Source organism: Dreissena polymorpha, chromosome 1, assembly GCF_020536995.1.
Source record: "Dreissena polymorpha isolate Duluth1 chromosome 1, UMN_Dpol_1.0, whole genome shotgun sequence".
In the NCBI taxonomy this organism is placed as follows: Eukaryota; Metazoa; Mollusca; class Bivalvia; order Myida; family Dreissenidae; genus Dreissena; species Dreissena polymorpha.
The window spans coordinates 12073129-12097824 of record NC_068355.1 but is presented as its reverse complement, the minus strand read 5'-3'; the positions used below and the strand labels follow the sequence as shown (position 1 = coordinate 12097824).

Below are 24696 nucleotides of genomic sequence, written 5' to 3'. Positions count from 1 at the left end.
CGTGAAATCAATGTTACCAGACCAAATCTAGCGTCGATATTATTACGATAATAATTCAAGAATAAAGTGATTTTTGAGTAAACATATTATTCTATATTTTTAAATTTATTATCCCATTGGTTGGTGAGTTTTAACATAGACAATTTTACAAGTACATGTGTATGCTAGCAAGCTTTTGTTGAAATGTTCCGTTGTATGGTATGTTCTTCATTTTTAAAATGTGATGATAAAATACTAATTTTGCTCATTGTAAAACTGAAACTTATTTTTCATCACTGAAACATCGTTGGGCGTCCGTCAGGGTTTTCTGCTCTCTGCCGTCCTGTTCAACCTTTTCCTTGAGAAGATAATGGAGGAGACTCTCCCTAACCACCACACCTCTACCTCCATCGGTGGAAGACCCATCTCCAACTTAAGATTCGATGATGACATTGACCTCATGGTTAGCACCACCAGTGACATTTAAGATCTCTACAACGGACTCTGTGAAAGCGTAGGGGCATACGAGATGGAGATCAGCACAGAGAAGTCGAAGATCAAGGTAAACAGCACGATCACAATCAGTGCAGACATCACCGTGAACGGCGAGAAGCTAAAGAATGTTACCTGCTTCAAGTACTTGGGCGCAAACTTGTCCAAGGATGGTACCAGTACCGCTGAGGTCCGAATTGAATTGCCATTGCGACCGCAGCGATTGCAAGACCGAGCACGTTGCTGACGAGCAGTTCCATCAGCTTAGCCACCAAATGCAGGCTTTACAAGCCCATGATCGTAGTCTCCGAAGACCGATTCGCATCTCCTACACGAAGCACAAGACCAATGAGTTCGTCAGGAACATGACTGCAACACTTGTTGGTTAACAAGAGGCCCTACTTGCGACCGTCAAACCACGAAAGCTGGCTTAGTTTGGACACGACTTTCTGTGCAAGACTGGTCCCCAGGGCAGCTAGAGAGAGGTAAACTTCGAGACCGTCAGAAAAAAAGCTGGATGGAAAATGCAAATGAGCGGATGCATTTCTCTCAGCAACATGATGATGGCGATGGTGATGATGATGATGACGATAACGACGACGACGATGAAGACGATGATGATAATGATGATGATGCTGATGAGAAGGAGGAGGAGGAGGTGGGTGATGATGATGATGATTATGATGATGATGATTATCTTGATAATACTGAAACTATAAGTAAATATTTATCACGAACAAAACAATTGGCACACTCAGAATGTATAATATATACTTCATTTCAATACATCAATAACACATCAATATAATACAATGATTATGATTGTCTTGCTACACATATACAAAAGGAAGAAGAATACGTACAAAATGAACATTGTAACTGTGTGAAAATGGTGCTCAATCATGCGTTTCTTTCCAAATTATAATCAGTTTTTGCATGCATTCGAAAGTTGTTTATCCCAAAATAAATAATAAAGTTTGTTTGAAACATATTTATAGCTAAGTATAGTGTGTCTAAAACATATATAAAATAATATTAAAAATACTTGAATTAAATAAATTATTACAGAAAGGGAATGATGTAACATGGGGCAATCATAATACCCAGGTAGATTAATTTTAGCATAGGATCGAAACAGACTGGTTCAAATCAACTATATCAATGAAGCGAGTGTACGTTACATTGTAATAATAGCTGCGCTGATTATTGAAAAAATCGTTCACTAAGTGATGCAAGGATGAATCGTGGCATTCATTACCTTTAGGTACCCCTCAAAAAGCACTTTAGCCACTTGAAAAATCAAAACGGCGGATTTTTTTCAAGATGGCCGCCAATACTCTGTTTTTAGCAAGAATTACTAGTACGGTCAATATATGAAATATTACCTTTATCCACCAAACAATTGCTACAAAGGGTATTTTAACTGATTCTGGTAGGGTAGAAGGTCTTTTAACACATATCAAAAGTTTACCGCAATCGGACCTCCGGAAAATTATTTTTTTCAAGATGGCCGCCAAGATGGCCGCCAATTACCTATTAATGATCATAACTATGTAACTTTACAATCAAATTTGATGAATGTGTTGTCTATATCTAAGTTTCAAGGGGCAAAGAACACATAAAAATCATCAGACATTGTTTAGGTTTACAATAGTACACACAAATCCAACATGGCGTCCAAAATGGCCGCCAAGATGGCCATCAAAACCTATAAATGATCATGATTATGTAAATATCCACTCAAATTTGATTATTTTGGTAGCTATACATAGGTTTAAAGGGGCCAAAACACATTAAGATCATCATACATTGTTTAAGTTTATTATATTACACACAAATCCAACATGGCGTCGAAAATGGCCGCCAAAATGGCCACCAAAACATATTAATGGTCATAACTATCTAACTATCCGCTCAAATTTGATGAATTTGGTGTCTATACCTAGGTTTCAAGGGGCAAAGAACAAATAAAGATCATCAGACATTGTTTAAGTTTACAATAGTACACACAAATCCAAAATTGCGTCTAAAATGGCCGCCAAGATGGCCGCCAAACCCTATTAATGATCATAACTATGTAAATATCCACTCAAATTTGATTAATTTTGTGGCTATACATAGGTTTCAAGGGGCAAAGAGCACATTTGAGATCATCAGACATAGTTTAAGTTTATTATATTAAACACAAATCCAACATGGCGTCCAAAATGGCCTCCAATATGGCCACCTGAATCTATTAATGATCGTACCTTTGTAACTTTCACGATTGATGATTTTGGTGTCTATACCGAAGTTTCGAGGGGCAAAGATCACATTACGATTGTCAGGCATAGTTTAAGTGTATTATGTTACACTGAAATCTCACATGGCGTCAAAAGACACAATACGAAGACCACAAGTCCATTACTTTTGACGTGATGCTTGTTAAGTGAAACGCCATAGCTTGGACCTGCCGTGATTTTTGGATTTTGACAAGAGGATCGATATTTTTCAGCTTCAGGCAACACTGAATTTGCAGGGAATGATGCGTATCTTGAATCAGAAAATACAGTAATCAGGGCTGCAATTGTCATTCAAATTCTTGCCTTTGATTAATATGTACAATGGGGACAAAGCGTGCATTCTGTAAACATAAGCCTTTGTTTGCAACCTTGCCACAACCTTCACACCAATGTTGTAACGTTTGACCGACCCTTGTTTTGGAAGGCTGCCAAAATCATCACTGATACGCCACAAAGTAGTTTAAAGTGTTGATTAAAATTTTGGATGTTTCATACACGTATGAGCTTGCAGAGGGGGTGGGGGGGGGGGGGGGGAGGATTCCTCATGGCAGAAACCGCTCTCAAAAACATACTTGTGGCAGTCTATAGAGAAAATGCGCAAATTGTGCACATTGTGACACGCAAAATTGTCCAGAGGGCTTCACGGGACCATCTTCTTGTTGAAAAGGGCATACACAGCCAGCTTACAGCCGAAATGACCCAGGAAGCATAAAAGCATATCGTACTGCGTGTTGGCAGTGCCCAATTTGCTATCCATCTTTGCTGCAAATAAGCGACCTAGAGAAAACGCACCCAAACGTTTATCAAAAGTTCGGTATTGATTTTCACGTTGTTCGTTGGAGCCATCAATGCTTTGCTGGGCTAGGACGTTATCTTGTCATTGAGCTCACATTGATGATGTGTTTATAGATCACATGTGGTCTAACTCACGGCAGTGAAATTGCCGGGTAAATGCAACCCCCTTGGACCCTATCTGCATCATCCGAGCACAACAGTGGGATGCAGGATTTCACAGATCTGACCTATACTTCAATTCCACAAGACAAAGATGCGGCGTGCATCAAAGGGGATTCTTTTGATCAAGAGAAAATGCAGACACAGATTACAACCTGCTCTCCATACACAGCTAACCCTACTCTGAGAAACATGGTCAATAAGATAGTGGCTGGATCAGATGTGAATGTTCATGCAGTTTAGGCGTTTGGGAAAACGATCATAAGAGATATCATAGGAAACTCGGTCTTTGCTTATAAATTCACGAAAAAATACAGAGCCAAAGCTCTTGGGAATACCTTGGCTGTTAAGATTGCTTCTGACCGTGCCTTTTATCATGCTTTTATGTAAAAAGCGTTTTCTGGTGGTGTAAAAATCTGGAGATCCTTCCCTTGCAGTCGTATCGTCTTTTGAACTGAGCTCCCTTTCGCTGCCTTCTTTGAAACCAAGAACATACTGTGTACAGCAGATAAGCCCAAGATCGCTCAAGCAAGTTGAGAGTATGCTATAGACAAATCATGTGAAGCTGAAATGAACTGTATTCATGAAACAGATGCATGATGGTGGCACTTTGCTGAATCCTTGACCATGGAGAAGGGCGACTTATATAACGCAATAACCGAGTCTTATGTAGATTAATAGAAAATGCATTACGTACAAGCGACAGTGGGATTCGATGGCTACGAAGACGGTCATTATAACAAAAACAACACGCACCGGAGACGATGAAACACACGTGAATCATATTGTGAGTTTAGGCAAAGAAACAAAATGCTCATGTACAAAAGGAAGATTTTTTGTCTCGTGACAGAAACACGGCCGGCATGATTGCTCTGATCAGCACAACTCTGCCTTGAATGGGATGCTATATTGTTCTGTCTTCAGCGGATGCAGACGTTGATATTGTTAAAGAAACAGTATAACGGTCCCGTCGTAGCACCACACAGTTGTAGGGCGAGGATACAGATTCGCTCATCTAGATCCTGCATTACTCCGAAAGGGACAATAAGACTATCTACTTCTGCTTTGATGTAAATAAATTGTCAAAGGAACACAAAGTGTATTATATTAATCTTTTGGAAGAACTCATGCTTATTCAGGCTGTAATTAATATTCAATGATTTCAGCAACGGTAAACAATGAAGTCTACAGAAGTTAGTTAAACCTGATCCTATTTTGAAGTCATGTGCTAGTTCATTCTCTCTTCCAAATGTCATAAATTGGAGTTTATGATTATTCAACTGCTTAATGATAATGTCTCTTAAACTATGGCGTTTTACATAACAACCATAACTTTTAAGTAACAAGTTATGGACCTGCAGTCCTTCGTATTGTGTTAATGGTCATTTTGGTCGCCGTGTTGGATGTTTGCGTAACATAATTAGATTACATTTTGTATGATGATATAAATGTGATATTTATGAGTTCTTTTCTCCCTGAAACCTGGGTATGGACACCAAATTAATCAAATTTGAGTGGACAGTTACATAGTCATATTTTATTATCATAAATAGGTTTTGACCGCCATCTTGGCGGCCATTTTGAATTTGAGTGATATATAATAAACTTTAAAAAAATAACTGATGACGTTAATGTGTTCTTTGCCCACTGAAACCTATCTATAGACACCAAAATGTAGATCCAAAATTGAGTGGAAAGTAACATAGTTAGGATCATAAATATGTTTTGGTGGCCATCTTGGCAGCCATTATTGACACCATGTTGGATTTCTGTGTGACATTATTAACTTACACTTTGTCTGACGAAATAAATGTGTTCTTTGCCCCCTGAAACCTGGGTATTGGCACACAATTCATCAAATTTGAGTGGATAGTTACATAACTATGATCATTAATAGATTTTTGCGGCCATCTTGGCGGCCATTTTTGAAGCCATGTTGGATTTGTGTGTACTATATTAAACTTAAACAATGTCTGAATTTAAATTCAAACTATTCATAACGTGGCCATAAATAAAGGAAAGAACTAAAGTTTTGAATTAATATTAATGATGACATTTTCCCGCTATTATTATTTCTTTATAACTATGAACAGAGATGATTGTTCAGTGAATTATTTGAATTCACGCCATAATGTTCATTGTTTCGTCGTTGTTTCGAAAAAAGAGTTAAACGTAAATAAAATAACTTTATCGGTCAAGGGGACATCTTTGATTCTTCTTGTTTGGTTTGTTATCGCTTATAGCTCAGCAGATTAAGTCTATATATCAAGAAATCGTTCATTTTTGATGCAAGCACCAAATTTGGCACATATACTCTTCAGTCACTATAGATTTGATAAAGCACGTTAGCCACTACAAAATTTCAAAATGGCGTGCGTTTTCAAGATGGCCGCCGTCACGATAAAACAAATAAAAAAAGAAACACATTCTCTGACAGGTTTTACTGCTGTGAATATTACTTGATTTTGATTTCGTACACAACGGGAGAATTGACTGTCAACGGGTCATAAAAGCCGCTAGTGAATTGACAAACACATAGATTGTAAGGTGGATTTTATTAAATATTTAAATATAAATTGTGAATTATTGTTTTACATTCAATGTATACAAGGTATATACATGCATTATGGGGGAATTTCTTGGGGACATGATCTAGTGGGAAATATCTTTGAGAACATGATCCAATGTATCTTGGCACTTCCTTCCATACCCTCGTTTGGTGCATGAGACATCCTTTCTTCAAGTCTTCCAATTTGTGGACAGCTCAGTTTGTTTTTCATTGGGATGATTTGAAAGTCGTTTTAACTCATAGACCTATGTGAGGAGTTTTGTGTCCCATCTGTATTCAGTAGCGTCAAAGCCCGAGGTGGTTTCAAACTATTGAATATGGGTTGACCGCGAGGCGCAAGTTAAGATTTTGACCGCAATGTTCTACACCTTGCTGATTCTGTCAAAGTTATAATATGCTGCAGTCCCATATACCGTAACTCTACACCCAAGTACTTGTCTGCCACCACTCACATACACATTCTTGGTGATCGATGCATCTGCCAACTATGTTCTGCTGGTTAGTTTTTCATGAGTGCTAACAGCTGTTTGGTTCAAGCTTCGACTATCTCAGTCTGTTGTTTCCGTGTGACTCGCCTATGAAATCTCACGCCAATTTACGGTTGTTTTGTCGGCTTTCATCGTCTTTCCGCAGAGCTTGAGGTTAGCTCTCAGTTCTTTCGATAAAAGACTAGAGATTGTAAATGGGGCTTTTCAGAAGTTGACGAAGATAGCAACTAAGTGTTCCATTGGTCTAGAACTTTCAGCGCCTTCTCTTGAAATCGGTACACTATTCGTGATACAAACACAATTTTAAAATCGTGACCTGATATCGTGACTGATGTTTGTTCTTGTGTTGTTATTGATGTCCTTGTTAGTAGAGACATATCTTACGTCGTTCTTCTTATTTTCTTGCTTTATCATGACTCTCCAGTTACACAACATAATGCGATATATTGATAACCATGTCATACAGATATACTTTACATGGGGCACTCAGGGCTATCCGTATGGTGAGGTCGCATTGTATTTGCAGAGTAATCATTTCTGAATAAACACATTAATTACATGAATACGCAGGAGCATACGAGAATTTTGGTCAACTGTGGCTTTCTTTGCTAAGCAGACGTTCAGCATACGCTGCTGATTAGCGCGATGACAGAAACGATGATGATGCAAAATGTTGGATATGTTCAACCGTTGTGCAAGAGATTGATGTCGTTTGGCTGAATTATACAGACATTGCATGAAACAGACAAGCAACCTCTCATTTATTGTTCTTTGAATGATAAAACTAAATTGTTATGCCATTTCTTTTTTTGCTTTATGCATTACATCTTGTAATTGATGTACAGTTTTTTAACCATTTCCGGAACACGTTTTATTCGTCTGCTGCAAGTTCATCATTGCTACACTGAAAACATAACGAAGATTTTATATGAATGATAAATCTTTAAGCAATAATTTTAACCAAGATCAAATCCATTATATGTAATAATAACTAATAAACTATAAGATCCGTGAAGGTATATTGTTCAATGCAACAATTTGCGACACATTTACACTAGTTTCGGTATACTTTTAGAAATAAGCTGGCAAGGTTTCTGCTGATGGTGGACCAAAGGTAAATTCGTCCACCAACCCGAAGATGAAGTCCTAAATCTTGATACAGGGTATTTTGATGGCATCCTTATCAATGATGTTTTACTTTTTCAGACTGACAATTAGTCTATTCATACTTTAGCAAAGATGTCTATGAGTCCCCTATGGATGTGTAGCAAGCGCAGCATAGCATGCATACAGCGTGTCTCTGACGATGACTTAAGTCTGTTTTGCTCTTGCTCGTAAGCGAGCAAGATATTGAACAGCTTCCCGTCAAACCTGGCATGGAGATAGATGCAATCAGTGGAAGGGGTGCTGAACAAAGAAGGTTCGGTCAAACAGCCCTATTTGACGATGTTACTAGTAGAAAATTTCTAAGAGGATTACCCGTCAAAAACAACAGTTCCTTTCGTTTATATGTGGAAGGATACTACAATGCTAAGCAGATTTAGGGGGGGGGGGGGGGCAGAATATCTTTCCCACAGGAAAGTACATGTTCTGACCAGATATAAAGCGTTGGTAAGGTCGATGTAGGTCAACTTAAGATGCATACCTTGTTTTCTGCACTTTTCTTGAAGCTGTTGTATTGTGAAGATAATATCGGTGGTGGATCTGCCAGCGCGAACGCTACACTGGGACTTGACGTATATTGTTGCTGAAAGGGTCTCGGGTCGGTTAATAAGTATGCGGACAAATATGCAAAATTCAAACATCGGCCCGATATTTATGTTTTTCATCGGCCCGATATCTTAGCTGCATCACTGCGCGATGTCAGTCCGACATCCACGTCGTTATACTGCCATCATTCCAATTTAAATTTGTTCAATATTAAATTCTAGCTATTCATCTTCCACTGAACCCTATTTTACTGTCACTGAGCTTAAGATTTGTTAGCAGATAAATATCCAGTTATTAGAAATCGTTGAAACCCAAGGTTTTACCATAATCTTTTGGCATTGGCATTCATCAATCTGTCGAAATGTGAACATTTGGCATTAAATTTGAAAAATACATACACACAAATACATATTAATGAACATATTGAACAGGTTAAAACAAGAGACTGAAAGGGAAAGACACTTTATATATATTTAAAACAAGATGTGTTTGTGTCCCCAATATATTTGACCTTTGATCTCGAAGGATGACCTTGAAGGATGACCTTGACCTTTCACCACTCAAAATGTGCAGCTCCATGAGATACACATGCAGCTTTTCTTTTACCTTTGACCTTGAAGGATGACCTTGGCCTTTCACCACTCAAAATGTGCAGCTCCATGAGATAAACATGCATGCCTTTTTTTCTTCTTTTTTTTACCTCTGACCTTGAAGGATGACCTTGACCTTTCACCACACAAAATGTGCGGCTCCATGAGATACACATGCATGCCAAATATCAAGTTGCTATCTTCAATATTGCAAAAGTATTTATAAAATGAGCGATTTTGGCCACATATATTTGATCTCTGACCTTGAGGGATGACCTTGACCTTTCACCACTCAAAGTGTGCAGCTCCATGAGTTACACATGCATGCCAAATATCAAGTTGATATCTTGAATATTGAAAAAGTTATTGCAAATGTTAAAGTTGGAGCAAACAGACCAACAGACCAGCGTACAGACCAACAGACAGGGCAAAAACAATATGTCCCCCACAAAAGTGGGTGGGGGACATAAAAATAAATAAACAATCAACCCTGGACTATTTGCTTCCTGTTGCTTGTGGTGAAAGTTTGTTGGGAAGTCTTGACTTTTGCTCTCTCTCTGAAACATTGAAAGCAACATTGGACCAGTATGTACATGTTTGCTGAGAGAGTATTTTACGATATAGAACCACAGGAGGGAATCACGTATTTTTTTTAAATATATATGCCATACTAAAAAAAAATATATAGTTTCTATTATAGCCTATATATACATATATATTTATTTTTTTAGTATAGCATATATATTTAAAAAAACGGGATTCCCTCCTGTGTATAGAACGTTTATGTACGTGTCTAAAAATATGTATCCTCACCATCAAACAAAACACAAGATCGCCTATTTTTTTAAAAACATGAGCAATCGAACTTCGTAGATCTATCACTGCCGTCTTCGTCTGGGTTAAATCTGGATTGAGGGGACAAATTGGAGTGATGATGATTATTTAATGAATTAGAACGATAGTCACTTTCGAATACATGGATTGATAATTGAATGGGTGAATTGATGATGTAACGAATGAATTTGATTTATTTATATGATAGATGAATAATTGACTGACTGCCCGGTCGACCGACTGATCGATTGAGTGATGATATTAATAATGTTTAATTACTGCCTCCGGATCATGGACCTATTTACCCCCCCCCCCCTTACCATCGTGTATGTTGATAAAGGTCACAACATTCGAAAAGATTTCCTACACAAATTCAATGTAAAAGCAATAACTTTAACAAAAAATAAGTCAATCTTTTGCACGTAGACACCCCATGACCATACTTGTCTTAAAGAGCATTCCAAGCCGCAATGTTTTAAACAATGAAAAGATAGGTCATCCAGTATGTAAGAAAGAACTCCATGCGAATCAGCGGTCTAAGGTGGCATAGAGGTGACATTCACTTCTCTTTTTTTAAATTGCTCTCCTCTTTTTTCTAACTCGTGGCCACGAGTTAGCTATGTCGTGACCACGAGATAGGAAAAAGAGGAGTGCAAAACTAAATAAAAGCGGCGTACAATTAAAAAAGAGCGATGCTTCTCTTTTTTTAAGTTGCTCTCCTCCTTTTTCTATCTCGTGGCCACGAGTTAGCTATGTCGTGGCCACGAGATAGAAAAAAGAGGAGTGCAAAACTAAATAAAAGCGGCGTACAATTAAAAAAAGAGCGGTGCAGTAAATAAAGGCAGAGTGCATTAAACAAAAGAGGAGAGAATTTTAAATATCTCGAGATCCCGAGTTAGTCAGCCAATCAAATTTTGCGTAACATGTGTACATATTCTATACGCATATATATAGCTGGTCAAAGAAGGCAAGGCTCTGATATAACATAACATACTACTATAAGTACTACTATTACTGCTACTACTACTGCTGCTGTTGTTGCTGCTGTTACTACTACTACTACTACTACTACTACTACTACTACTACTACTACTACTACTACTACTACTACTACTATTACTACTACTACTACTACTACTACTACTACTACTACTACTTCTACTACTACTAATACTACTACTGCTACTACTTTTACTACTACTACCACAACTACTACGAACTACCACTTCGACGACGACGGACGACCAACGGACGACCGACCGATGGACGACGACCGACGGACGACTGATGGACGAGGGACGACCGACGGAAGCCGCCGGATGGACGACCGACGGACCACCGAAGGTCGGACGACCGACGTACGACGCCGGATGGACGATCGACGGACCACGACCGGAGGACGGACGATGGACGACCGACAGACGACGACCGACGACCAGAGCTCCAGATAATTTTTTCAGCCGAGGGGTATTTCACGCATGAAATTTTTAATTGAGGAGTAAAAATCAAAATGCGATAATTTTAAGGAGTATTTATGTTCAAAGGATCATAACTGTTCAAAGGAACATCGGTGGTGCGGTGGTCGAGCGGTAACACTCTGGTCTACAATTCCAGAGGTCCCCGGTTCAAATCCCGGTCGGGGCACTGGACATTTCAGAAATGCTTCAAGTGTTTCCCACCCAACTAGAGATGTACTGGTATGCAACTCAGGTAATTCTCACGTGTATCGGTGCTATACACTGAGCACGTAAAAGAACCAAGGTATCTATTCGCAAAGAGCTAGGGTATCGCACCCGGATTCCTTGTATCCCAAAACCAAAGGACCCCATTGGAAATAAGTGCTTGCACTTTCATGGGTTATCCTTGACCGCAAGGTCAAAATAAATACATACATACAATACAACTAATAATAAATTGTACATGTTATGTTAACTCGCTATAACAAGCATTCTTGTACACAAGAAAGCAAGCACTTTTGTTTTATTTAACAGTTTTTCTGAATGTTGTTGCTCTTGGCTTATAAGCAGCCATTAATTGTATTATATGTGTATTTAGCGCCATTTATAAAGTGCTTGGAGGTAAAAGGTTTTCAAAAGTGCCACACAAGAGATGAACTGTTATATGCTTGAAGTAGGGCGATTCGGGTTTTATCTAATGTGTTGTCAAGTGTTTTCACCATAAGCGTATATCGATTATCAACAATGCAGCGAGGAGCCCGTTGTGTCAGAATCGGCCTTTATCGTGGGACAACATGAAATGTTACCGTTCTGACTGAGGAGTAAATTAGGCTTGGAACCACATTCTATAAATAGATGATGATGTCACTACGTTTTTAGCGGTGTGGACACAATGACGGAAACCAGTCATGTTTACATGAATTTATATGAATGTATAAACGGCTAATACGCATTGAAATAGCAGACGATGCGTAATCCGAATTTAGTCAGGAGTTTTTTTACTCAACAAAATTTTAAGTCATGCGTATTTTCTTTTTTGTCATGCGTATTTTACGCAAATACGCATCTTATCTGGCCCTCTGCCGACGACTACTACGACGACGACTACTACTACTTCTACTACTATTACTTCTACTAGCAACAGCAGCAGTAGTAATAGTAGGAGGAGCAGTAACAGCAGTAGCGATAGTAGAAATAGTAGTACATGGTTCAAACAGAAATCTCAAACCTAAATTCAAGCACTTTTCAAGGACTTTTCAAGGCCAAATTTTCATTTTCAAGGCCGAGAACCGTACGTTAGTTTCCTTTAAAAACTGCATTTTCAAACCAGATTTACATAGTAAATATCTTTTTTTTTATTTGCTCAAACACATTACACTTATTCCACAATAACTCATACATGTTATTTCTAGTTATTACATAGAAATACAGGTTATCCATCCATAACTCAATGAGTCTCACATATGTACAGTACAGCCAACGCGGCACAAACATAATCCGCGGCTACACCACGGCCAGATTATTAGTACGCGGCCGCCGAATCGTGTGTTCACGCGGCGTATCGCCGTGGCAATCGGCATCGATCCGCGCAACGACGCAGAGTCTGTATTAACCTCGCGTACTTTCGCGGAGTTAATCCGCCGCATACGTACGCGGCGGATCGAGTGAAAAGTTATCCACCTACATGTACATACATGTATGGGAAGCGTATAATAAATTACACGCAACTGTTAATGTTTCGTTCGATTATCATTATTAAATTTGTAATCCGTAACACACTTCCGAATTTTAATGCTAACGCGAACTTTAGCAAATTCTAGCGTCAAATAAACAGTGCTAAAATACCATTTGTTTCATAAAAAGCGCGCGAAAATTATGCAGACATGTAGAACGTCGCTTGGAAAGTTTGGGTGTATTTTGTGTTGTATAAATACATGACCATCACGTCACGCGTCAATCGCGTGTTCAGTTGGAAAAAAAGCCCCGATTAGACGTTATTTCATCATCTCTATAAATAGTAACACATGCCAAAATGTATTTGATACTTAAGGAAATATCGAGAATGTTTGTGTATCGTAAATATTTACCAGCATTTGCTTTAAAACTGGAATATACAGAATTATCGGGTAATTAGTAGCGATATAAACTGTATAATATGAACAAAATAAAACGTGTTTACATACACATATTCAAACAATTGTTATAATAAGCTGATAATTAACAAAACAACAAATACGTCCTCACCGTCTTGATTATTGATGTGGCTTCAAACAGCTAATTTTCTCAGCTTAAATATAATAGCAAAATCAACATGCAATTAATTTATAAATCCACCATATGCTGGAGCCTTATCACTTGTATGTGCGAAAACATAATTACGTGACATTGTTTATGTGTGAAATACATACACTACGGGCGGGAAACAAACTTAATTGGCCAGACACATTAACTATGCTTACATGTTTATGCTAATACACTCCGCGCACAATAAATTTATTATGATTTTAATTATTATTATAATTGTTCTTTCAAAATTTGTTTACTACATGTAACTAAAAATTTTAAAAATATTTTTTATTTCATGATGCGCATCGACTCGGCATCATGTCGCGGATCGCGGCATGCCTCGGCGGACAGATGCGAAGTTTCGCAGCGAAATGCGACTTGCCGCCGCATACTGACGCGGCATCGACTCATTTAGCCTTGCCGCCGCGGATCGCGAAATACGTTTGTTCAGCATTGGCTGTACTGTATTTACTTTTAAAAGTTATTACATACAAACACATTGTCTTTTTCCATGCTCACATGAAGCAGACTAGTTCATTACATTTAAACAGCAGTCAGTTACTATAACATTTTGTCTTTAACAGAATTGATTTCCTTTTCCAGTTCTTCCAGCTCTCTCCTCTTATTCAGTTAACCACCCTGGTTTGAAAGGACACTTCTCCATCCCTGCGATTTTACTCGCAAAAATTGATCACAATGGAGAACCTCTGACGTTGTACACATAATCTGTGACGTGTACACATAACGTTTCGTACTAAATAGTGTACAAAACTTATATTTCGTATTCAACTTTTTTGCGCGAAGGAATTTATGATAAATTTTCATAATATTTCTCTTAAGAACGATTTAAGTAAAATAATTAAAGCGATGATAAAAGTAGTTTTGAGCATAAAAAAAACATTTTCAAGGCTTTTTTACATGAAATAAGCACTTTTCAAGCACTTTTTCAAGGCCAACCTTTGTTCAAGGGCTTTTCAAGCCTTGGACTCGTTTTCAAGCACTTTTCAAGCCCTGTGCGAACCCTGTAGTAGTAGTAGAAGTAGTAGTAGTAGTAGTAGTAGTAGTAGAAGTAGTAGTAGTAGTAGTAGTAGTAGTAGTAGTAGTAGTAGTAGTAGTAGTAGTAGTAGTAGTAGTAGTAGTAGTAGTAGTAGTAGTGGCTGCAGCAACAACAACAACAACAGCAGCAGTAATAGTAGTAGTAATAGTAGTATGTTATGTTATATCAGAGCCTTGATTTTGGGACGTTTTCATTGGCTGATTAATTTGAGGGAACAAGATAGTATTTGATCGGCTGACTTACTCGTGGCCACGAGTTAGTTAAGTCGGGATATCGAGATCTCGAAATTCTCTCCTCTTTTATTTAATGCAGCCTTCTTTTATTTACTGCACCGCTTTTTTATAATTGCACTCCCCTTTTATTTAGTTTTGCACTCCTCTTTTTTCTATCTCGTGGCCACGACATAACTATCTCGAGATCCCAACTTAGCTTACTCGTGGCCACGAGATAGAAAAAGAGGAGTGCAATTTAGAAAAAGATGAGTGAATGTCACCTCTATGCCACCGTAGCGGTCACTGTTTTATGGCCATCTTTCCACCGGCATCTCTCCAGTTGATGATGGTTTCCCGCCAACTGTCAAAGTCTCATGTAGTCTCCAACCTAAAAGCAAAACAGTGACTTTGTAGTATACAACAATGTTTTCCTACAACATGAACGCAGAAATATTTTTTAAAAAGTCATGGCAAGTGCCCGTACAGATAATTGTGTCTTCAAATAAATGAAGATTTTGTTTTTAGAGGGTATAGCATATAACACCAAAAGTATTTAGTATATTGTAACCTAAACATAAACATCAAATCAGCAGGAGTGAAAACTGCCGTAGATTCTAGTTTACGGTTAGTTTTTTATGTAAATGATATGAGTGGTTTTGTCGGAGACTTGAGCCCAAAGCAAGAGACTGCTTTGAATGAGGTATATATGATTATCATTATTATCTCAATATTCTCACTTTCTGTTTGTCAGTGATCAGTGTCATCTGCTGAAAAACAGACTTCTGAGTCCAGTTTGTTTGGGGGCGTAGCTAAGCGTGTAAACGGTTTAACGGTTTAAACTGGCGGGGTGTAAATTAATATTATTTTAATGTAAACATTCGTTATCTATTATACTCAATAACAACTGAGAAATGTAGTTTTAACAAAGACTGATTTAAAGGGGCCTTTTCACAGATTTTGGCATTTTTTAACTTGTTCATTAAATGCTTTATATCGATAAATGTAAACATTGGATCGTAAAAGCTCCAGTAAAAAATCAAGAATAAAATTAAAAAAAGGAAAAGAACATTGCCCGGAACAGGTTTCGAACCAGTGACCCCTGGAGTCCTGTCAGAGTCCTGAAGTAAAAACGCTCTAGCCTACTGAGCTATTCCGCCGAGTACACGTACTAGTCGTATTTTATACCTTATATAAGCAATCTTCGTAGTTTCACAAAATTTAACGACAAAAACAGAACTCTCCAAATTATTCAATCGTTTCGCGTTGCAACGCTTTATAATTTTTAGGTTTTAAAATCGTCAAAAGATGCATATAATGGCTATATTAGAGCATGGTAAATGTTCAGTATTACTGTTTCCTCACAATTATCATAACTAAAACGAAAATTTGCGAATTTGAAACAACTTTTTTCAATTTTGTCAATTTACCAAAGCGTGAAAAGATCCCTTTAATAAATTTTATGAAATTAACAGTTTATGTTCGACACTTAAGCAAATGTGTTTGTTTGAACTTTGTTACCACTTGATTAATTTTGTTATTGACATCAACTCTCTTATTTTGTATGTGATTGCTATTTGTCTGTTTTTAACCTTGTGTCATTAACATTAACCTTGTGTGTGTAAGCACAATGATATCTTGGCCAAGTTCCATGCAGACAGGGTCATGTGAGGTAAAAAAAACTAGGTCACTTTGTCAATTATTATAATTAAAGGGGCCTTTTCACGTTTTGGAAAATTGTCAAAATTAAAAATAGTTGTTTCAGATTCGCACGTTTTCATTTTAGTTATGATATTTATGAGGTAATAGTAATACTGAACATTTACCATGCTTTAAAATATCCCTTTTTTATGGAAGTGGCTACAGGTACGGATCCGTACCTCTAGAATCTGGTTCTAGAGGTACGGATCGGTACCTCTTAAATCTGATTCTAGAGGTACGGATCCGTACCTCTAGCAAAACCACTGGGGTTTTGCTACAGGTACGAACCTTCCGTTTTTACATATTGTGTGCCCTGTTCATAGTTAAATTGTTCCACACTTATGTAAGATCAAAAACAACAAAGTATGTACCTTAATATTGAATCAAATGCAATTTATCCACTCGGCGGGACTCGTTTGTTTACAATGTCAAAAACAACAAAGTATGCACCTTTATATTAAATCAAATGCAATTTATCCATGCGGCAGGACTCGTTTGTTTACAATGTTCAGGTCAGCCATAGTAACCGATAATCTATAGACTTCAAATTTGTACAATATGTAACATATCAAATTTAAGCAACTGTTAAGTATGTCAGCGGTAAATTTATTCAACCAAATGCCTAGTTACCAGAGGCATATTTAGGTGGGGGGCTAGGGGGCTAAAGCCCCCCCAGCTGGCTGGCTAGACACGATTTTTAATAAAAATGAGCCCCTTATAGTTTCAATCCACTTGTGTATTTCCTGTCATATGTCCCTTATTAAGCCATAAATAGCTGTCGATTTGTGTGATTAGCCCCCAGGCATGTGTACAGACGATCTAACCTTCGTCAGCTTAAGTGCACGCTTCATTGACTGTAAGTAATAAACTGCGCTATTTGATTGGCTGAAGAAGATACATTCAACTAATGAAATTCATCCATACATTTAGCTATAGTTAAATGTTTTCAAATGGCTGCCGCATGAGACTTGTGAAAAACAATATTTCAATTTGTAGCAATTAAAGAGTTTAGACGAACACAATGGACAATCATTATTATTTTTTCAGTAATTTCTTTGATGAATTTAGTTGGTATTAGCTCTTTAGAGTGATAATCCTTTTGAGTAACAAGTTTTTGCCAGTGAAATTCAACTGCACACTTAAAGCGGGTATATACACTTTTGTCAAATATTTATGAATTTATATAAAATGTGTAAAAAACGTATTATATATATATTTCAATATAAATTAAAATAAAAGTTAAGAAGATCATGTGTCGAAAATGCGAAATAAGCCAGATATTTAATTCTGAAATTGAAAACGGCTGTACAGCCGAATTCGCCAGCATGTTTACCATACATGTACAATGTGAATCTAAACTTAGTTTAACGGTTTGAGTTCCTGCAACAATATCTATTCATACGACACACGAACACTTACTCCAATCCTAATACAAAGACGAATGCTTCGGTTATTGTTGGAAAATATGTACGTCACAATCGGCTCGGGGCGCTAATTTGTCTTTGCTGCATTTTATGAAATTCGGCTTGAATGTATAATTTGTCTTGCCTATTTTGTGTTATTGTAACATATTTTAGAAATATATTACAATAAAACACATATAAAAAATCGTATATACCCGCTTTAATGAATGGCAATTATTTTTTTTTGTTTTGATTTGGTTATTTTACAAATCGGGCTAACTGCTTTGATATTCATTCATAGTTTTTTTAAATTAAAAAAGACTCAAAAATGAAGAATTACTTTGCTATATAAAACTAGATCATTTTCTTAAAGCGTAACAACATCGAGGCAGCAACACCCGAATTAAACTACACAAAAAACCTAACGACTCCCTTTGTTGACACTTTTGTGAACGAAATGGACACCCAATTCAGTGATTTGCAGACTAAGGCAGCCATGGGATTGAAGTTTATACCTGAACAAATGTGCTCCTCTCCTGCCAGTGCTTGTGACCTTAAATGGTTCAATGATGATCTCCCTTCCCCTCAGCCCCTCCCTGCCGAGTTGCACTTAATATGGCAGGCTAGGTGGAAAGGTGTACCCAACCCACCTACTTCCCTTCAGGGCTCTGTTGCACATTGTGATTCCCAGCTGTACCCCACCATTTACACTGTTTTGTCCATATCATGTGTGTTCCCTGTCACATCATGCGAGTGTGAAAGAAGTATCAGTGCCCAAGGACATGTTAAGACAAAACTAAAATCATCAATGGGTCAGGACAGGTTGTCCGCTGTGTGCCTGCTTTCCATTCATAGGGACATGGACATAAACATTTTAATGTTGTACCTAAGTTGACCTAGTAGGATATCCAACAAGGTTAAATAGGAGGTCCACCCATCTAACTCCGTTAAAAAAGTTATTGATAAAGATAATGTCTCCCACCACTTTAGTGGTTTGAGAGACATTTGATTTACCCCTGTGTGTCTGTCTGTCCGTGTGTCTGTCACACTTGATGTGTGAACTCAAGTTCTTATTTGTTTCACATGCACTTTTATCATGCAAAATGCTGATTAGATAGCAGGAAATCGCATCATTTCAAGGTGCCATTAAAAAAAAAATCGACGAAGGAAGGGGACACCCCTCCCGCACCCTCCCCTGTTGAGCCCCCCCTCTGAAAATTTTCTGGATACGCCTCTGTTACTTAATATTACCAGAATGAAGACATAGGTGGCATCATCAATTGCGTTTAGTGACCAGACTGTCATCTGCCACCTGGTGTGATTTATGACACCATGTTGTTTGTTAGGTCTGGACAATATCTGATCAAAACGAGATAATCGGATTAGGCAGAACAAAGGGGCAATTAAACACCGGAATACAAAGCCTTAAACGATTTTAAGATTGATGCAAACAATCAAATTAAAACTATTGCATTTAATTTAATGTTTATTTAATGTGTCAACATGTTAGTTTTCCCGGACCAGGGTATAGGTCCCTGCCCAGACAAATACCATTATGGTTAATTTGTAAATGTTTTTTATTTGGAATTGATCTATTTATTCATTGTGTTCAATCTTATTTGTTTCAGTAACGTAGAACAACTTGTTGGCATGTGGAAAAATAAAATCTAAATATAATCGTTTAAATATAACTGATCATGCTCTATTTCTCCCCATTGATTGTAACTTTCTTTTGACTACCAATATAGCCCGGATGTAAACACGCAGGTGCGCGTTACGTCACGCGTGAACTGGTCTATTCTCTTATCTGATTCCATGCTGTGTCTAAGCCAAAAATTACATAATTTGAGAAATACTGATAAGGCAGTCATTTCAACACCAAAATATTTATTGAATAATACACAGCACCCTTAACGCATTATATTAAATTGTGAATATTTAAATATTACATGCTGAATGGTGATAGCAAATAATAATAATAGTATAAATATTATTTTAATTGCCTTTTAAATGTATGTTTATGGTCAATGTGGTAGACATTAATTGTATTGGGGTATAAATATCAGTATAAGAAAGTTCAAATACTTATTTTTTATGTTGAGGAAATATTATTGATACTTTCAAGCCCTTTTAATATTTTTGACACTTTCAATAGTTTTAATTAGTTACCCACAGTCTGATTAAGGTGGAAATTTTGAGAAATGTTTGAGATTAAAACGAAAGCAATGTTATATGCATTGAAATTGTATTATAAAGTATATTAACATTAAACAGGTTCATATGCACAACCAGTAACCGCTTTGAATTCAAACTGCACCTTACATTATAACAGGTTACTGGGCATATGTCTATGTTTATTCATTTGATGCAAATAAATTGTTAGAGCCTGCAAAAATTTTGTTTCTTGTTCAATTTCTGTACAACATTTTCTAAACGGTTGTTAAAGACGCACTTTTTAAGAAGTGTGTTAAACATGTGTCTTTTTAGATACATCAGTTTAAAACAGATCATATGATAAAAACGCACTTATGAAATAAAAGACTAACTTATGCTTAAAAAAGACGCATATCAAAAAAGAAAAACGCACTTTTGTGAGAAAAAACCCACATCTGTAAATCTTAAAACACACTTTTTAGATAAAAGACGCACTTCCTAAATAAAAGACGCGCTTCTTAGATAAAAAACACACAATTTGCTCACATCTACACTCAAAAGCGCACTTACAGATGAAGAAAACACACAAAAAACGCACTTCTGAAATAAAAGACACACTTCTTAGATAAAAAACACACATTTTGCTCACATCTACACTCAAAAGCGCACTTACAGATGAAGTGACACAAAAAAAAATGCACTTTTTCACTAAAATAACGCGCTTGAAAAGAAAAAACGCACAAAATGCGCACTTAAATGCACTTTTGAACACTGAAAACGCACATATTAACAAAAAACACAGAATTAACGCACTTTTAAGTGTGCACTAAATGTGTGTTTTGGTAAAAAGTGCGTTTTTAATTGACAAGGGTTATCAACAAAAATGGCAGGCACCGGTTTACGAGAATATTTACGACATTGAATTGAATTTTTTTTCGATGGTTGTTTAATGTTTATTTAGGTAAATACGAGTGATTTGATGCTCAAACATACACACAAAGGATTAGCAGATGGAATTTCTTTTTTGTTTATCTTTACTACAATGATTGTGCAACTTACTGTCACTAATGTGTCCACTGTTGACTCTTAATTGTTCTACTCAAAGATGTTATTGGTACTAATCATGTTTTCTCAAAAGTTTCAAAACTGTGTTCAAAGTTTAAGCAGTTCTATTCAGTGTTATATTTCTTATTTTCAGTATGCAATGGTACTCAATTAATCAAATTTACAAATACTCATAGTTTCATACTATATAATGTCATGTCAAGTTGTCAGTATTACTTTTGTTCATTGAATTCATATTCGCGAATAAATATTCGTATTCGCCACCCTGTATTCGTGATACCTATCGTATTTGTCACCTAGTGTATTCGTTACAGCCCTAACAGGTATACATGGTAATCTACCTAATAAAGCAATTGTAATTGTTCATCGCTCTCAGGGCATTCTAATCTAGGTTTTATGACCTTAATCCGGTTGTAAATCTCCATGATCAAAGGGTCCCAGATTAGCGAAAAAAATGGCAGAAAATACCTGTAAAATAAACTATCCGAATAATTGGAGTCATTAATTATGGTCCAAAACCTGATGTCCGAAAATGTAGAGTCACAAAAAATATTTATTTTGGCCAAAAAAGGGGGTGTCCAAAAACTTAGAGTAATTATGGCAGTTTTAAATTACCTGTTTTTGCAGTTCAGAGATGCAGTGAAGGATGATCTGAAGCCAAAGCAAGGGGACCAGTTTCTTTTGAGATGGTTAAGAGGTAATATTGCAAATTCATCTTCAGTTATAACAAAAACTATCAATATTTAAATGTAAATGTTTGATAGAAACAGTGCAAATCCTTTATACCAGAATCCTCTCTAGTACTTCAATGTGTTCAAAAGATATTGTTTTGGCATACAACACATGCTCACGTGTTAATATTGAATGTACATTCATTATAACATGTTAGGGCATTTTAAATGCCCCGGTAGGGTGGCATATAGCAGTTGCACAGCCTGTCCATCCAGTATTCTGTTTTCCAGGCAGGTAGTAATATTATGCCAAAATACTGCATCCAAAATAATAATTAACAAGAGCTGCGTTTGTGAAACACAATGCCACCTACTGCGCTCTTAAGCCACACAGCAGCTATTGAAGAAAACAAACCTAAAAATAAATGGACAGGAACCAAACTCCCACTTCATCTGTAGGTTATGTAGGTCAACTCACAAATGTTAGCTCAATATCTGAAAGCGTTGTGTAAAAAAAGTCCAAGGCCATAACTTTGTCAAAAATCAATGGAACGGAACACATTTGAAACTTCATCTGTAATTAATGTAATTAATGTAGGAATACTACTTACAAAAAATCAGTTCAATATAACTGAAACTGTTGTGTAAAAAAACTCTGGAAAACGGGCAGGTATTTGAGAAAAAATAGACCCATAACTTCGTCAAAATCAATGAACAGGAAAGAATTGCCCACTAGTCTTGATATCTGTATTTCATGTGTGTACACTCACATACCATAAATCAGCTCAACATCTACAAGCATTGTGTTCAGAAAACAGTTATTAAAGAGAAAATGTCTATATCCACTTTTTTCTCTCCATGCCTTTTACTCTCTATAGATAATAGCTTCTCCCTTGGATTATATACCCTTAAAAAAAATATTACTTACCCTTGTTCAAAACAGATCTTATTGTACCTGCCAAATAAACAGCAAAAATTTGATTTTTGTGTAACATCATGTGACCATTTTAATGGTAATATGAAGCAATTACACACACACAAAGCTGAATATCACTCAGAACTTTAATTGGGGCAAAAAGATCTGGTTTTCATTCACTTGGGGGAAAACAAAACATCACCATGTCATTGTTATTCCTCTGTGTTTATTTGAAAGTAGACATGTGCATGCAAAAAAACTTCTGGAATCATAGTTGAATGGAAGGGCAAGTAAAGAAATAATGAATCTTTATCTTTGGTGTTGCAAATTCAGGTAACATTGATAAAAGATAAAATTAAAAAAAGACCAAAAACACTCAAAATAAACGAATAATTTGTACAATATTTTGAAAAATAAAGTTGACAAATAAAATTTCAATCTTCCTTATAGATATAGCCAAAGTTTCAACTCTAGATGGGTCTGGTACATGTAACATAGATATTAACACGATACCAAATGCTAGTTTTGATTTTGTGTGTCAGAAAAAATAAATTCAATGTGAATTTTCAGCTATGAACAATTACGAGTGAACGCAAGATTGGCTTCTGGCAGTTATGGAAGCACGACAAGGTTTTCATGAATACATCATTATTTGGATGCTGCCAAGCCAGTCTTGTGTTTACTTGTAAATGTTTGGATATCGTGGGGGAACTTAACATAGAATATATTGTCGCACAAAAATTAAACACGACCATTTTGTATCTCGTTAAATCTTACCATACCACATCTAGTGTTGAAATTTATGCTATTGCATTGAGGAACACTGATTTTTTTATGGGTTAACTTTATTTTACCAAATATTTTGCGAAATATTCATTGATTAAAGAGTATTTACGTTTCTTTAATAGACACGTATGTCACTGATTTATACAAAAAGCTAATAATGTAAATGGTTGAAAACCAAAGGCTACAAATGTTTTAAAAATCTTTTATCTACCAATCTTTAAATGGCTGTTTTATTAAGCACATACATGTAGCAGAGATGCCATTGAACGAACATTATTGTCCCACATTTTGCAAAATTACCTCTGAGACATAATTAGTTATGCAGATTTTGAGCATGTAAAGAATTGTCATGGCTTTCAGACCACCGGCAAGTATAACAACCATTCCTAAGGTTGAAACATGAACATTATCAACTGATTTACCTCCAGCACTATTAAATCATGTATACGCAATAAAAAAATGTTTATAATTATTGAACCATGGTATCCTATATAGGTTATTTACTATTTAGATCTTGTTTTTCTGTATTGTTACATGTAGTTAATCAGTTGCAATGTTGATCTTCAATACAGTTTTGACTTAAGTTTTGAAACTGAACAACTGTTGCATAATAGGAAAAACCAAATTCAAGTTACAAAGTCTGGGGATAGCTTTTATTTTCTCTAGTTTTTAAGCACCAGTCTCAGGGGTTTCTTTTCAAATTGAGATGCTTATTAAAGGAACCATTTCAAGTTTGATAAATTAACCAAGTAAAAAAAAAAGTTTCAGATTTTCACTTTTTTTTGTAGTAATTTTTGCAAGAAAAAGGTAAAACTGAACCATGCTCCAAAATATGCATATATTGCTGATTCAAAAGCCTGATAATTATAAAGCTTACAAACACAAAGCAATTGTATCATTTGGAAAGTTCTGTTGTTATTGCTATGTTTTGTGACATTACAATGATTGCTTATATACAGTATAATATACTTTCAGTAATTTGTCAGCAGGAATAATTGAGTGGTTAATGCACTTGTATTTTATTCCAAGTGGTTTGAGCCCGGGCAGTTGTGGATTACCGTATATGTCCTTATTGACGCATATGCCCCTGGGG

The 24696-nt window shown here is 36.5% G+C and overlaps 1 protein-coding gene and 1 long non-coding RNA gene across 4 annotated transcripts in view; one reads left to right on the top strand and one right to left on the bottom strand.

Annotated features, from left to right (window-relative positions):
- Nucleotides 1–6247: 6247 nt before the first annotated feature.
- On the bottom strand, nucleotides 6248–15288 carry LOC127871272 (uncharacterized). The gene is made up of 4 exons (XR_008045248.1): nucleotides 15192–15288; nucleotides 9554–9621; nucleotides 8410–8511; nucleotides 6248–7668 (listed from the first exon to the last, which is right to left on the bottom strand). It is a non-coding gene; the product is annotated as an uncharacterized LOC127871272 (long non-coding RNA).
- A 160-nt stretch (nucleotides 15289–15448) lies between these two features.
- The window catches only part of LOC127871219 (SEC14-like protein 2), a 47360-nt gene continuing 38112 nt past the window's right edge, over nucleotides 15449–24696 (top strand). For 2 of the 3 annotated variants that reach the window (XM_052413969.1, XM_052413962.1), the window contains exons 1-2: nucleotides 15449–15610; nucleotides 21858–21927. In XM_052413969.1, the coding sequence (XP_052269929.1) occupies nucleotides 15557–15610; nucleotides 21858–21927 (124 nt within the window). In that variant the 5' untranslated portion in view covers nucleotides 15449–15556. Of the gene's footprint in view, nucleotides 15611–16391; nucleotides 16580–21857; nucleotides 21928–24696 lie in introns of those variants that run through there. The other variant, XM_052413978.1, reaches the window with a different exon arrangement.